Consider the following 16,806-nt stretch of genomic DNA (forward strand, 5'->3'; position numbering starts at 1 on the left):
ATACTAAGTTTCAAATGTATAATTTTAATAGATAAATTAAATGGGTAAAATAGTCAGCATACCAACACTGAGTGATAGTAACATAATATCACACAGTTTTGATATGCCTATGAAATCGCATTACAATTTAAATAACCCTTGTCATTCATCTTTCAAAGTTTGATATCAACACTTTTTAATGGTTTTGGTGTTAAATATTGAAGCAGTTTAAGATCAATGCAAAAAAAAGTCTTTGCTAGCAAATATTGTCAAGCACATTATTTAGAGTGTTTTTCTGCCCAAGAAAACTTTTTTTTTTTTACCATAAAAGAGCTGATCTATTGAGCTTGATAAGGCAATGTGTACACATAATGAAATATTGATAAAGACTGTATGAGAAATTTGCCTGTTTGAACTATGTGGTTATTGTATTGCCTCGAACATGGATCTAAACAAAATAGTAGCTTTTTACTTTTATCTGGTCTTTCAACAAAAATAAATTTTATAGGTAATAACAACATGGTAGCTTATTACCATTTGTTTAAGGACGTTACAAAATATATCTACTGCGCCGGAATATAGGCCTACTTTACAGGCGAAAACACTTTTCAGACTGAATGGAGTTATATAGCTTTAATATCTGAGGAAATCGCGGGATCCGCCCAAATGATTGGATACAGAATGATGCACTTAAAATGTATCCACAAAGGATTTACGGTAAAGAGGGAGACATACTGTTAAGTGTTCTCGGCCCAGATGGCGTTGCCTATAGACGAGCACGAAGACACGTAGGCTTCGAGCCAACGTGCCACATAAAGTTTGGAGCAGGATTGTGGTACCTACTCCGGCGGAGTCTTCGTACTCGTCTATAGAGGTGTCCTAAAACAAATGGTAATGCCATGTTGTTAGATAGCACCTGTAGAATAAAAAGCTATATTTAGATCCATCAGAAGCCATTCGACTTCACGAGCCCATTTATATATATAGGCTATATATATATATATATATATATATATATATATATATTTATAAATAAATAAGAACTTCTACGGAAGACTATTCTCGTACCTATATTCGTAAAATATTACGACTTTATTCTCGAAATATTATAATTTTTTTTAACGTTGCGGTTCAAGGCTTCCGTGTGAGTGAACAAAAAGTGCCAGTGTAACCGGTACTAGGCCTACTCGACCTGATCCGAGCGGGATTCGATCCGAAGTCTCCGTCGCGCTATCAAGGAGCAGCCGCTAGCGTGCCTCTTGGGTCCTGAGGCCAGAGGAGTAGGCCTAACGTTTACACTCACAGCTCTTACTGGCCTACGTCCAGTAACCCCCTAAACCTTACTCCTGTCTGGGTCACGGCACCCATATTAACCAGTCCTACTCGACCCGGAGTGAGATTTACACTCACAGCTCTTACTGGCCTGCGTCCGTTACACCAGGACAAAGTAAAAGGACACATTTTACATTTTCTTTGAGTTAAATGTATTTAACCCATTCAGACCCTGCGTCCATTACAATGGACATCACATGTCAACCCCCCTTTTTTTTACTTCTGGAGCATTTCACCTAGTTTAAAGCCTGCAGTCCATTAGATTGGACGCTTGTCATCCAATCAAATGGTAGTAAAGCTTTGCATGTAGTAATTATAAAAAAAAACACTACTTTGAAGAGAAGCATGTCAGCACTTCACTCCAAACACAGAAGCAAGCAACATTTTCTGTGGTTTTATTTACTTTTTTTGATATGTTTGTCAGTATTTCATAGTTTGTATGTAAAATAGAAAGATTGAACTTATTAATTAAAGTTAAAAATCGATTGTAGAATTTCACATTTTAAATCAGGATTTTTTCAAATGTGTCTGTCCATTAGAATGGACAGTGGGTTCAAAAGCCTGTTACTGAAATCACATTCCAGTAATTGAAGTCCAGTAATGCTGATTGAAATTTCTTATATAAAAATCTATATCACAGTACCGATACATTTTTTTTTTACTTTTTCATATGCAGAATATATAGTTCTTGAAGTGCTTGAATATATAGCTGATGGAAGTATCTCAGATGGTGACTTTATGTGGAGTGATGATGAGGAAGATGGAGATGTAAGAAAAATATCCGTATTTAAAACTTTATAAAGTAAAATGACTAGCTTCCGGCCAAACTAAACATACGGATTTGACATAAATCGAAAGCGTAACTTGAAAATGAATTATTTTTTCTTACACGAACGCATCGCTTCGCTTCAATAGGCCTTTATTAACCCCCAAGAGCCATGGAGCACTTTTATCATGGATGGATGCACTTTTATGGACTTTCAAAACAGAAACAACCATTCCCTGCCATTATAAAGCTTGGAAGCCAGGACATTTTTTAATATAACTACAATTGTATTCGTCTGAAAGAAGAATGATGTCATATACACCTAGGATGGCTTGAGGGTGAGTAAATCATGGGCCAATTTAAATTTTTGGGTGAACTATCCCTTTATGGGTATAGTACACCCAAAAATTATATTTATCATCACTTACTCATCCTCATGTTGTTCCAAATCTGTATGAGTTTCTTTATTTGGCTGAACACAAAAGAAGATATTTTGAAGAATGTCGGTAACTAGACAGTTGACAGTATAGCCATTGATTTCCATATTTTTTCCTACTATAGCCTATATTTCCTAATAACTACATATTATATTATTGTGATATAATATTATCATTATTAGTAATTATTTTGAAAATTATAATAACATTTATCAGTAATTTCTCAATATAGATATTACAACACCGTATAATTAATTACAGCAAAAGCAGATCAAATTACAAAATACAGTACAAATACAGTAAAGTACTATTTGGTAGTTTACAGTACTGATCTTGTGTACTGTATGTGAATAACAGTACAGTTACTGGAAATCGAAATACATGCATCATGCATGGCAACCGTGCTGCCAGTAATGTACTGTAGAAATACAAGAAAATCGCTAACAGAGAAATTGTTTCAAGGATGCACACAGGAAATTACTCTAACGTGAATTCGTTGATTGATTCCTAGGTTTATTTTGTTATGAATAAACAAATGTGCGATCTATAAAGCAAAAACCTTACAATTAAAGTTGAAATGTTGTAATGTTCAAGTTTTTGATCTAAAAAAGAAAGATTCACAAAGAAAATGACTCTAACATGACCATATTGATTGATTCTAAGATATTTAGTTTATTACAAACAGTGTGCAATCTGTAAAACAAAAACCTCAAAATTAAAGTTGAAATGGTATACTGTTGAAAAGTTTTTGACCTTGAGAAAAAGCTTTAAGTATATACTAACAATTTTTATGTTTATTATTTAATTTTATGTTGGTACATTTTTGTGAAGTACACCTGTTTTGACGTAACGTCCATTGAAATGGACAAAAAAAATTACTATTAAAGCAAAACATTTTTTTTTATTTTTTTATTTGGTCTCATTTATAGAAGCCTCATGAGCTGGGAAAATGTACTTTTATATTTTTCAGAAACCTAAAACATAATTCAGGTCTGAACGGGTTAATAGTGTGACTTATGCTGCCATCTTATTGGAATTATCGTAAATACGAGTTTCCTAGACATGAATGCCCTCTCAAGTCATATTTACAATTAATTTTGATACCCAAGTTCCCGAGTTAGGCATGCCATAAACTTTAATGGCGTAGGGGAGAACGATTGCGATTGTGACTGGTATAATTTAGTCTCTTTCAGAACAGCTACACCACCTTGTCTTGTCGTATAGTGCATAGGCCTATTTATAGGCTATATGAATAACTATTTTAAGTATATTGTATGTTTTATACACAGCAAAAAAAAAAAAAGCATGTATTTGACCTAAATTCAAAAATCAAATCCTGTCACTGTTGTTTATATGGTTGTCAAGAATGAAATGCTACATTTTAAACGCAACATTTCAATACATTTTGGCTTTCCCCAAGAAATAGGCATATATAAACCTGGCATCCTCCATGATTCTTCTTTTTTGTGACAACAAAGCACTTGAAAGCAACTAGCTCAATATCACGAAGTGGGAGGCAAGAAATCTCTTTTAGCATGTAAAGGCATGCATCATAAGTTCAGTATCACTTAATTATATCAGTAGGCTATAGGGACACATATGTTTAACATATAACACATGTTTTCCTGAAGTATGAGTGTGTTTGTGTTGGCAGCAAATCAGACGGTGACAGTTATGCTGTTGTAAAAAAAATTCCATTAATCCAACTGTCAATCCAAGGGATGGACATTTCTTGGCTGCACACGCTGTGAATTTTACACACTTCACGTCCCCAGAGGCACCGAGTGCCAACAACACCCAATCAGACAGTGGGGTGCATGTACCCACACAAATAATCAAACTGGAAAAACAACTGCATGATCTAATGTTGGTGTGAAGTTTTATGAACATTATTGTTTATAACTTTATATAACTTCATTAGTGCAGTATCTACTGTATTCTCACAGATACTGTAACCCACCCACCCCCATCACCTTTCAAATGCCCTTACTGAGAAACATCCCCCAACAAAAAAAAAAACAGGAGAAGGGGATGTGGGATGGGGCGTTTCCCTCACCCTAAAGAATGAAGTGGTATCTAGTTTCATCTGGAGAAGGGAGGAGATCTTATGTTTTGGTGCATCTCAGGGCTTCCTGTTGTCCCAGAGGCAAGGTGACAAACTTCACACCGTCCGTGATTATATCCTGTTTTTGTAGGCCACTTTAGTTTTTTTTTTCTTTCTTAAGAGAAATGTTTACTCTTTCACCATCAAAGACCCCCTTGATTCTTTTCTTCAGCCATTTTCTGTCGTTTTCCTTGATTCAGTCTACACGCTGAAACCATTAATGGACTCGAAACACATGGAGGGCTACTCACTTGAGGCCTGTTATTGTAGTAAATTATGCTTCTATCAGTTTAACAAGTCAACTACTTGTTAACAACTGTTTTGGGAGAAAAATCAAAGTGTCGTCAGGGCAAAGACAAGTCACCATTTGTGCAAACAAACTCAAGCCATTGAAAGCAGCTTTTAAAAATCTAATCACTTTATTAAGTGAAATTGAAAAAGGCCTTAAACAAAAGTAATCTGCTTAAATACATCATACATCTTTTGACAGAAATGTGATATTTACAAACAATGAAATATGGTAACATTTCCTCCTGTACATACCTCTTAGCTAAACATTTTTAATCCTGTCAGTCACTTTCACTCCGCTAAGGCCTTTAAAATGTCGGAATATTAAATTACTTCATGAGACCTGACTTAATATGGCAACATGGATGAATAAGCAACTCATGACCACCATAGAACATTAAATTTAACTAGTTCTAAAATCTAAATAAATGGCCATGTGCAACCAGATACTAAAATATGTAATCTATGAGCAAATGACCAAAAATGTGGTAAATAAACAAAAACAAAACAAAAGAGACATTCATTCAACAACAGGAATTGATCAGTACTGCAAGGCACAAGACTAAATTGCAGACATTTCTGGCCGCCGTCGGGTGAAGAAATCACGGCGTAAACTGATAACAAGTCAGCATTAAAGTTCCCACATCAGTATAAAAGATAAGAGTTATGCCATCTTTTCCATAAAAATCATTAGTAGGGTTTCCAAGGCTTAAGGTTTTAAAAAACATTTCGAAATTTAGTCCATTGGAGAAATGCATGTTCTTTGGAGTTGTGCTTTCAAAAGTGTTGGCAAAGTCTGGGCACATGTCGCTTTAAATGAGAAAAGAATCATGCTGGGCTCACACAACAGTGTCTTTCACCATCAGCATGGTCCAACGTACTATGTGTGACCTGATCGCAGTTCACGTTTCCTTTCAATATTGACCTGTATTTCTCACATGCAGTCCACAAAGTTCAGTTCACACTGTTGTCTCCCCTTGGTTGCTGCCCAGCCTTTTGTAAAACCTTCGCCACGATTGTAGTGTTTTTCCGGACCATATCCAGAATCCTGATGTGATTCCTACAATCATAGTCATGAGGTACTTGATCATGAACACAGTGAAATCAGGCGTCATGGGCGCAAAGTTGTTGGCCGGGCACGGCACGGCAAAGCGCTTGCATGTCTGCATGTGCCAGGTTTTTTCCCACTGCTCACGGAACGCCTGTTCGTAGAAGTAACACGCAATGACGATGGTAGCCGGAACGGTGTAGAGGACGCTGAAAACGCCAATGCGTACCATCAACTTCTCCAGTTTTTCTGTCTTGGTGCCGTCGTGCTTCATAATGGTACGGATGCGGAACAACGAGACAAATCCAGCTAGAAGGAAAGACGTTCCGATGAAGAGGTAAACGAAGAGGGGGGCGAGGACGAATCCACGTAGGGCGTCAACGTTGTAGATGCCCACGTAACATACGCCGGTCAGCAGGTCACCATCCACTTGTCCCAAGGCGAGGATAGTGATGGTCTTCACAGCGGGGACGGCCCATGCTGCCAGGTGGAAATATTGAGAGTTGGCTTCGATAGCCTCGTGGCCCCATTTCATTCCAGCAGAAAGGAACCAGGTGAGAGACAGGATCACCCACCAGATTGAACTGGCCATCCCAAAGAAATACAGGATCATGAAGAGAATGGTGCAGCCCTCCTTTTTAGTTCCTTGTGCCACAGTCCTATAAGCATCATCCTTGAACTTGTCAATGCAGACCACCTTGTCCTCCAGCAAAAACCCAGCTGCATAAGCCACTGCCACCATAAAGTAACACCCAGAGAGGAAGATGATGGGGCGTTCTGGGTAACGGAACCGGCGCATATCCACAAGGTAAGTGAGGACCGTGAACAGGGTACTCACACAGCACAGGATAGACCAGATTCCCACCCAGAGCCGACCGAATCGGACCTCTTCCTCCCTGAAGTACATCAGCCCATGGGGTTGTTTGTGCTCGCAAGGGGCGCCACAGTTTTTCGCCCCCAAAAACTGGTAATTGAGGTAGGTAGGGACTGTGAGTTGAAGAGGGCAAGAGAAAGCCTGACTTTGGCGTGACGAAAGCACACGTGGAGTGAAGGGGTCTGGTATGTGTGGCGTGGGGTCTGTCGCCGGGATGTCTGGGTCTGATTTGTTCTGTCCCACACAGATCTCTCCGGCTCCATGCACGGGAAAGTTCTCACAGCGGAGTCGTTCGGGCCACTGGAAGCCGAACTTGTTCATGAGGGCCTCGCATCCTTGTCTTGCACGCTCACACAAGGAACGACAGGGTGGAATTGCCTGTTCTAGAACTGTACACACTGGCGCGTACATGGAACAGAGGAAAAACTTCAAATCTTGAGAACATTGAACTTTGACCAGGGGGTAAAACTGGTGCACCTCCAGTCCTGCATCCTCCTGGTTGGTGTGTCCCAGGAGGTTTGGCATGATGGTTTGGTTATACTGAATGTCTGTACACAGGGGGATAGATATGGGCTGGCAGAACCCGTGATCTGGGGTGGATATACCCTTCTCTCCGTGATACTGGGCTGAACACAGTCCAAGCAGAAATGTTGTGATGAACATGTTGCATACCGCCATGATTGTCGTCTGGAAAACACAGAAAACGGAAAACCATTTTAACATTTATTCCTCACAAATAACTAGTACCTATTTTTATGTTTCTAGTAGTTATTTTAACTGCTGTTAATAAATCCAATAGTGACTTTAACAATTTCACTAGTAACAAATCATTGAATATGCATACTTTTCTAAATGATCTATTCAGTTCATTGTTATCCAAATAGCAGAAACTACTCTACATTGTTACTGGGAGCAAATGGATTGGAAATTCTGAGGGGGTTTACATTGCAACTATTCACTTCTGACTACAATGCATTGTATTTGTTGCTAGTACCCATTTTAACTTTACTATTGACTATTCATTAGGTTATACTAGTACTTAATCTTTAATGCTTAACTATTCAAATTTATTAGTATCTAGTCTCAGTTTTCTCAGAATATTAGGTTTCTAGTAACACCATGAAAAACACCCATCTTACTAGTAAAATGTTTTATTGTAACTATAAAAAAGTAGCCATTCTGACTAGTCATTACTAGTGTAACTAGTGAGAAAAAAAGGTTAGGCTACTAGTTACATGAACGACCACCCCCTAGAATTCAGTAGCAAAATCTGCAATTTGTTACCAGTAACAATGGAAAAGTTACAACGTCAGTATGGGGTTCGTGACTAGTGAATAATTAGATAAACACTATTCATTACTGGAAAAAGTGTCTCTAACGAACAATTAATATTAATCACTTCTTAGTAGCAACAAAATAATACCAAACATAAAACCCATAGTAGTAATACGTTTAATGAAAATGTGAAATACGTTTAATGAAAATGTGAAAACAAGTTTTGGGGAAACTTTTAAACAAAGGAATGTTTCACTGACTAAGACTAAGTCGTAAGATGTATATCTACACAGATAAAGACTTAAAAAGAGACTCAAACTTAACCTATTACCGCATGGAAACCGAACACAAACAAATGTAAACTTACTGGAATTTAAGTGTTCCGCGAAACTTGTGCAACAATGTGATATTCCTCCAGACGTGACCGATCACTCGTACAAGGCGAGTCTCAAACTATCCTCCAGTCTTGCGTTCAGGTATTCATGACCCCTTTTTCGAGACTCATCCACATATTTCATCATCCGAATTCCCAAACATCTGCCTCCTTTTACGCTCGGCCCTCCTCTCCCTTAAAACAATGTAAGAAACTTTCTCCGCCACTCCTGTTGAATCTGCAGCTCTATCTCTGTAAAGTTGATACGCTGACTCCACATTGCTCCACACAGTAATGATAAAACGGTTTCAAGCAGCCCTTCATTCAAGGCCCCTAGCACCTCTCCGCGGGGCGCCTTGAAACCTCATACCTTCCGACCAATGGGAAGATGTGTTTTTCATAACGAAACGTTCCTTATTGGATCGGAAGGAATATTTCAGAAAAAAGGTGGGGTACTGGGATTACAGTGTCTTCCTCACCTAAATCAATTTCCTTTCATTTATTTTAAATGTATGAATATTTAGGTATGTCTCTGGAATATTAGAGACGAAGAAATGAGTGTTAATGCTTCGGTTCAAAGTCAAAACTTTTTTGCTTTGGTGATTTAAAATGTCTTCAAAAATTAGTCACATTTAAATGGGACAGTTTTTTTTTTTTTTTTGCGATCTGGGATTCTGGTGCAAGAACTTTAGAAATAGATGCTTGTGTTGTTAAACTAATAGATTTATAGCGGTGACTCCTCAGCTGAATGTGATTTCTGCCACATACATCATAAAGCCATTTGGTGATGAAGTGGGAGCCGGACTGAATTATTAATCTCAAACAAATATAAGAGGACATTCAACTTGTGGAAATGTTACGTTTGGTGATTTGTAATCTGGAAATGGGCAGAAAGCCTGTGCATGTGTATTTATGATAACTGAGAAATCTGTTATGAGAAAACGCTGGCCAAGGACGGGTTGAAAGCCATAGGCCAAAGCAATGACATGCTCCTGCTGTAATGGCCGTATTTATGGGGATGTTTATAGCTTAGAGTTGTTGATAAATCTCGGTGGTATGTGAGCTTTGGAGATTTATACAGCCAGAAATATATGATGATGAAACCAGCACAAAACTCACAAAAGCATATGGTGACATATTTTAACCCCTATTTCTGTCTTAGCCAAAAGCAAGGCATATAACAGATGCTTTTGAGACAGTATTATTCAAAGCATTTTTCAGACAAGCTTCAAATAGTTTTTCCATTTCTCCATGAATGTGTGCCTGACAAATCTGATAGCAATCATCCTTTATCAGAGTTTAAATAAACCTGATCAATGATTCTAAAGTCTATCATTATGTTCTTTTTTGCGTATCAACATTTCTGGCAGAAAGAAGTTTGGCGTTAATGTCTATTACGAGTATTTTATCAATCTGTCAGCGTTCCTTATCTCTTTGCTTTCTCATGAATTAATGACACAAATACACAGTATTCAATATCCCTTAAAACTGATTCATTGATTTTTTATAGGAACAGTTTGAACTCTGAACATCTGAAAGAAAGTTCCTCAAAGAAAACTGATTATGTGAGAGTAGAGCAGTCTGTACTGTTTCAAATGCCTTTCTGCAGATCTTTTAGAAAATTATGACATTTGTAGTCTTTAAGAATATATTGAAGTGAAGAAGAGTTTTGGATCTTTCACCAGGCCATAAGAAACACATATCAATATTCCACTCAGATAATGCAACTAAATCTAACACCTAATTACTTCAATGTTTATCTCCTTTCTTTCTCCATTCTTTCCTCTCTCACACACACACTCTGACAACAATTTGTCGTTCCTAACACTGTATTGTGGCTTTCACGGTGCCAAAGAAGCATTTGGTTTTCTTTTGGTGTGTGAGAGAGGTGAGACACTTCACGCAATTCACATCTGTTTAGCCTAAAATAACAACTAATTCAATTTAATGAATGGTAAAATAAAAAACATCTTTACCAAAGGGCAAATCTAACTTGAATCGGTTAGAATCCAATTGTTTCTCGTGCCGAGGATAAAAACTGCGGTGTAGAGTAACTCCTGTTTCACTGTATAGAGATTTAGTGATTCAGAGCATCTTGTACACTAAATGCTGCCAGTGTGAAAGCACAATAGACACATGCTGCTCACACGCCACTTACGTATTATGCTTTTTTACGGTTATGTATTTAGTGTGAAACAGCCCTTACATTAAAGGGATAGTTCACCAAAACATTCGTCATTTACTCACCCTCAAGTTGTTCCAAACCTGTCTGAGTTTCTCCCTTTTGTGAATCTCATACAGGTTTGGAACAACTTGTGGGTGAGTAAATGATGACGAAATGTACACAGTCTACAGGCTTTCGTAGACAACTGAAATCGAGAAAGGTCTTGTTTTTAAAGTTTCGTTACAAGCTGTTCACATATGTGACCCTGGATCACAAAACCAGTCACAAGTAGCACGGCTATATCGTGGCAATAGCCAACAATACATTGTATGGGGCAAAATTATCGATTTTTCTTTTATGGCAAAAATCATTAGGATATTAAGTAAAGATCATGTTCCATGAAGATATTTTGTAAATTTCCTATAAATATATAAAACATTTATTTTTGTGAGTGAATGCAGCACAGTCGGGAACATAAATGGACAACTTTCTGAATGTTTCGATTTTTTTGAACCCTCAGATTCCAGATTTTCAAAAAGTTGTATCTCGGCCAAATATTGTCCTATCCTAACAAACCATATCAATGGAAAGCTATTATTTATTCAGCTTTCAGATGATGTATAAATCTCAATTTCCAAAAAATTGACCCATGTGACTGGTTTTGTGGTTCAGGGTCACATATTGGCAATAAAAAGCGATTAATACATGGAAATTCTTATATGGCTATAGCCACTTTAATTATTCCATTATTTTAGTGTCATGAGATGGTGTTTTGTCTTTGTTTGTATGACCCTGCGCATCTATATGAATATTGGCCATGTTTCATCTTGAACTCTGATTCATCAACTTTCTGTTTTGCCACCTATTAATTATTTTTATGGTGGTTATCAGTACATTTTAAAGAAAAAAGCTGATTTTGCTAGTCCAAGATTGGTGTAGTAACATTATATCAGTTAATGAAATATAATGTTACATAAATTGAATTATGCAGCCACCCTGAATGCACATTTTAGGGTGAATTTAATAGAATATATATTTTTTAAAGTGCGTGCCATTTTTGGTCTGTTTTTTAGCATCGGTAAATTGGGTACAAAAGTCAGATTGTTTAGAAAAGAGGTCATGGAAAAGTCACTTAAAGATCAAATTATCACATGATTGCCATATAAGAATGTTATCTGAATTAAGCTGCTCATTAACTTAACTCACCTGACCTGATCCTCAATAATCCCAGCTTTCATTGCTGTACAGCAATATGGTATAACATCAATAAGCAATAACTAACATGGGGAAAAACATTCATCAGAATAATGCTTCAGTGTGTGCCTGTGACGGTCTCTCTCTCGGATACTCACTTACTTAACAAAAGATACTAATAGGTGTTTCATAATGTGCAGCTGTTTCTGGGGTGCTTTTCAGTCATTGTTAAGTCCTTTCATTAATTTCCTTGCTTGTGGTGCATGAGTCCGAGTGAGAACAGACCAGGAAAGTCAAACACTAATACCCAAGCAGCTCCGCTTAGGAAAAACACCACATGCAACATTGTGTCTGTGTAGTGTACAGCACCGCTAATGGGTTGGTATACATTTGACTTGGTCTGGTCTCAAATGGGAATCTTCTCTCAAATGGAGGAAAAGTACATTTACACACTCCTGCTGCTGATACACCTCATCAACGGCTCTCTGCTGACCGAACGCAGGGAAGGTTCATTCTAAATGGGTGGTTGTGTTAAAAATCTGAATCAGGAGGGGTGAGTGCAAGAAGGAATGCAGGAAAGAGTAGCGCTCCAGTTGGCCTGAAACTGACCACAGATTACTTAGTGCTTAGATGCAGTCTAATGGATTCAGAGCAGTGTCAGAGCGCTTTTTTTTTTTTTTTTTTTTTTTTTTATTAAGAGGTAATATTTTCACCCTGGAGTTCTTTTTCAGGGGCATTTTTTTACCTTATGCATGCTGACACATTTTTTAAAGCAAATAAAACATAGTATGCGTAATTATTTTTATTTCGAAACATATTATGGCTCAATTAGTTTTGGAAATAAATTGTCTATAAAATTCTGGACAAAAAATATAAGAAAATACATAAAAAATATATATAGCCTATATATATATATATATATATATATATATATATTTATATATTTATGTCATTTTCAGTGGCATTTTTGCTCTGCGTCCTGTTTAATTTCTGAGCCTCATTCAGAGTCTGGATTCATTTTTACTTCAATTTACTTCAATTTTATTTACTGTTTGACCAAAATTTTTTTTTTTTTTTTTTTTTTAACTGCTTATTATATTTATATATGGGTTATGCCATATTAAATTGGATGCCATAAAAATGTGTTACATTTATGCATTTAGAAGACGCCTTTATCTAAAAGGAGCAAATGTTGGCATCTTGTATTGGTACTTCTTGCTGAACTTCCAGTCTTTCCCATTCAGTTCGCCAACTGTTACAAGTTTTCGACAATAAGAATTAGCACATATTTATCTGCTCTTTCTTTCTTTCTTTCTTTCTTTCTCTAAAATACATATTTTGACATTCCATCTGGGACAAAGTGCAGCTTACAAAAACCAGGCAACAGTCTCCTCAATGAGCATTTCTTGATCATTCTGTCAAACCCCTCACATTTTCACATTCTCTCATTTTATTCATGTAATGTTTGCATGAACTGAGATACTAAAAGTGGCGTTTGAGCCTCTCTTGTGTCATTCCTCTGAGCCCTGTGTCTGTCTTCTTAATATAGCAGGAAAATCCTGCCTAATACCTCCAGTGCATTTGATGTACCTCGTGGTGGCCGTGGCTTGCCTGGTCCCCCATGTGCTGCCCTACTTCCATGTAATGTAAACTATACTATATCAAACTACACAGCCGAATTCTTGATGGGTCAGACTAAAGGAGAACTGGAGGATGGGGCAGCGTTGCTTTGCTGATGTAACATGTGGAAAGACAGAAGACATCAGATGCTGATTGGTGTAACAAAGTGTTGGACTATATTGTTTTTGAATGCACACACTTCGACAAAGAATATAATTTAAATTAATGACAAAATTGAGTTGAATATTACATTACACATTCCATTAATCTGTAGTGACCTACTTTGGGGGTCTGTAATATTTTTCTTTATTGTTTTTAGAAGAAGTCTCTTATGCTCACCAAGGCCATTTATTTGATTCAAATACAGCAAACAATCATATTCTGAAAGGTTGTCCACTTTAAACATGTGTTTTCTAGTATATTATATTTTAAAATGAAATCTTATTTTTTTCAGCATCATGATCCTTCAGAAATCATTCAAATATGCTGATTTGGTGGAAACATTGATTCTTTTTTAAACTTACTATGGCAAACTGTTAAAAAATACTTGTGCTGCTTAATATTTTTGTGGGAACGGTCATAAAGTTTTTTTCAGGATTCTCTGAAAGTTCAGAAGAACAGCATTTATTTGAAATAATCTTTACTGTCACTCTTGATCAATTTAATGCATCATTGCTGAATAAAGTATTAATTTCCTTAAAAAAATTAAAGCTCATAAACATGAACAGAATAAGTGCACTTTAAAAGTTTGGTTTCAGTTAAAGTTCATTTAAGGTTCAGACTGAGGCAGTAATTTGTCTTTATTGTTATGTAAAGTGTCAATGTCACGTAAAATCTTTAGTTTTATGATGAATAACTTAGTTATTTCTCCTAGAACAATCTTTACAGCTTAAAAAAGAATTGTACGCTGTTAATTTCTGCTTGAATGCCTTGATCAATAGATACAGCTTAGCTTGTTTTGAACCTGGAACATTCCTTTTAGCTTTCTTCCGAGTTCTGACTGTTAAAACATGTCCGGTGTGTTCAACTAAACTGTTCAACTGTTGTCAGAGGTGGTTTTGCAGTGTGAACAATTGCTTGAAAGTAGCATGTGCTCAAAGCATTTTGGAGACAAAAGTTGACAGTTTAACAGGTTTACCTTATCAACAAAACCAAAAAATTGAAGGGTTTCAATGAGCTGCCAAAAGACAATAGCCCCCTTCCCCCTGCTGAAATCCCATTATGTTAAAGGAAACCCACACTCCTCCAGCAGACCCCCCACTGGGCCTCACTCTTTCTCTCTCTTTCTCCAAATAACTAGATAATTTGCATGCTAAGTATGGGTGGCTATTTTGTTGATAATGGTCAATGGAAGAGTGATATGCAGATTAAATGAGCAGGCAGAGGGATTTATTGTTTGAAGACTCAATCTCACATGGAGCAGGGAGGAGAGGAAGACAGGAAATAAAGAGCAGGAGAGCGGGATGGGGAGGAGGGTAAGAGGAAAATATTCTCAATAGGAAAAAAGCCAGTGTTTTATAAGATTCCAGATAGTTGCACAAGGTAATAAAGTAGCGATAGTGTCTCTTAAATTTCCTCCCTTCCACTAAAAAAAGAGACTTTTGAATTGATTCAAGGCCATTTTAATCAAAGAAGGAAAAATTCAAGACTTGTTTTGATGGAATATTCCAAACATAGCTGTACTTCAATTCACTCCATGCTCCGAAAGCACAAATACATCTATCTATCACCTTCCATACTGCAGTTAACGGTAAAAAGTTCTGTTGTGACAGCTCCCACAAATCCTCACACTTCACCCCTGATGCAGTGACACCTATCTGGCTGGTGTGTGTAAATCCAGCCCCAGGCTTGTGAGGCCTGCATGGAGGTTGGGTGTAACAGCTGTCTCTTGCATGTGTTTGAGGAGCCATGAATAAACAGAAAGCTACAAAAGCCGAGAGAGCCCGAGACCACACACGCACAGAACCCGAAACACTCTCTCACACTTCACAGTCGCCTTCCTAAGCTACACATGGTGCCAAACAAATGCTACTGCAACCTTGAAACGTTACCCAACCGGCCACATGCCTTTCTCATGTTTATCCTCAATGTAAAAGCCTAATGCAAAATCCTGACACATCGCATTCATGATTTAGCGCCTGTGTCATTTCATATAGCTTCATATAGTTATGTGCATTTGATTCGTTTTTCCTCTCTTTATGTACATCACCACATAACAAATGGATGATAGTGAGTTATAGTAGATAGCAGACTTTTTTTCAAAGCAATTTGCAAGCAAGCTATACACTTTTTTTCAGTCCATGAATTGAACCCTTGACATTGCCATTAGCATCATGCTACATGAACACCATTGACTGACGGTGAACCAAGTGCAACATGTTCCTGAATCAACATTTTTGTTGATCCTAGAACAACATTCCAACCAACCAATCAGATCTGAGGGACAAGTTTAAAGTTTATGTCAAGTTTAGGCTTACAACCAGGGTTAGGTGCTTCTACATCAGTGTTATTCATAATTTCCCTTCTGGTTTTAAGGATTAGTTATGGGTAAGGTTAGTTTAGGGGTAGGGATATGGTTATGACTAAATGTTCAGAGAGGAATGTTGTTCCAGGATCAACTAATTATGTTGAACCAGGAACCTGTCTTGGCAAAATCACAGAAAAACAAATTTTAGTTGTTTCATATAGCTCTGCTATAGTTGCAATGATGTTCTGAGGGGGTTACTAAGACGTTACTAGTGTTTTGAGTGGTATAGGGTGTCGTTGGGCAGTTACTAGGGCATTGCTATGGTGTTCTTTTGTTACAATTTTGTTTGTTTTTTGCTAAGCAGTTGTTTGCATACTCTTACTGGTTGCTAAGTGTTGCCAAAACTAACGTGTTTTTTAGTGGTTGCCAAGCAGTTTGATAGCAAAATAGCCTTGGAATAATTGTAAGTAATCGATCTGATGTTGGACTGATAAGATTTCCATTAAGGACTGGACTATGCACATCTACTGAGGAGTTTGACTCAAGTTTTATTTTCCCCTCTAACAAATCATTTTTAAGTGGAGAGAGTGTTTTAAGGAGCTCAGAGGAGAGCTCAGGGTGTTAGACTGGAGATAACAGTAGTTATTCAGTATCTTTCAGTGGGTGGAGTGGGTGATGACAGATGAATGGTTTAAATGGAATGTCCTCATGCATTCTCAAATCATCAGGATATCGGATGAGATGCCTGAACACTGGAGACAGATGGCAGATTCATTTTTGTTCTTTGTACTTAGGGATCCTGTGTTTCTGTAGGAATAAACTGGAACTGACTCTCCTTAAATTGCACCCTTAAACACACTCACATGTGAAACGAGTATGTGCATG

General features: G+C 37.3%; 1 protein-coding gene across 1 annotated transcript; it reads right to left on the reverse strand.

The window, feature by feature from the left end:
* Window positions 1–5,014: 5,014 nt before the first annotated feature.
* fzd7b (frizzled class receptor 7b) lies at window positions 5,015–8,772 on the reverse strand. The gene is made up of 2 exons (XM_084426252.1): window positions 8,471–8,772; window positions 5,015–7,515 (listed from the first exon to the last, which is right to left on the reverse strand). Exon 2 carries the CDS (start codon window positions 7,504–7,506, stop codon window positions 5,866–5,868), a length of 1,641 nt encoding a protein of 546 aa, XP_084282378.1. The 5' UTR covers window positions 7,507–7,515; window positions 8,471–8,772; the 3' UTR covers window positions 5,015–5,865.
* Between the last annotated feature and the right edge of the window lie 8,034 nt (window positions 8,773–16,806).

This window comes from Rutilus rutilus (genome assembly GCF_951802725.1).
Source record: "Rutilus rutilus genome assembly, chromosome: 12".
In the NCBI taxonomy this organism is placed as follows: domain Eukaryota; kingdom Metazoa; phylum Chordata; class Actinopteri; order Cypriniformes; family Leuciscidae; genus Rutilus; species Rutilus rutilus.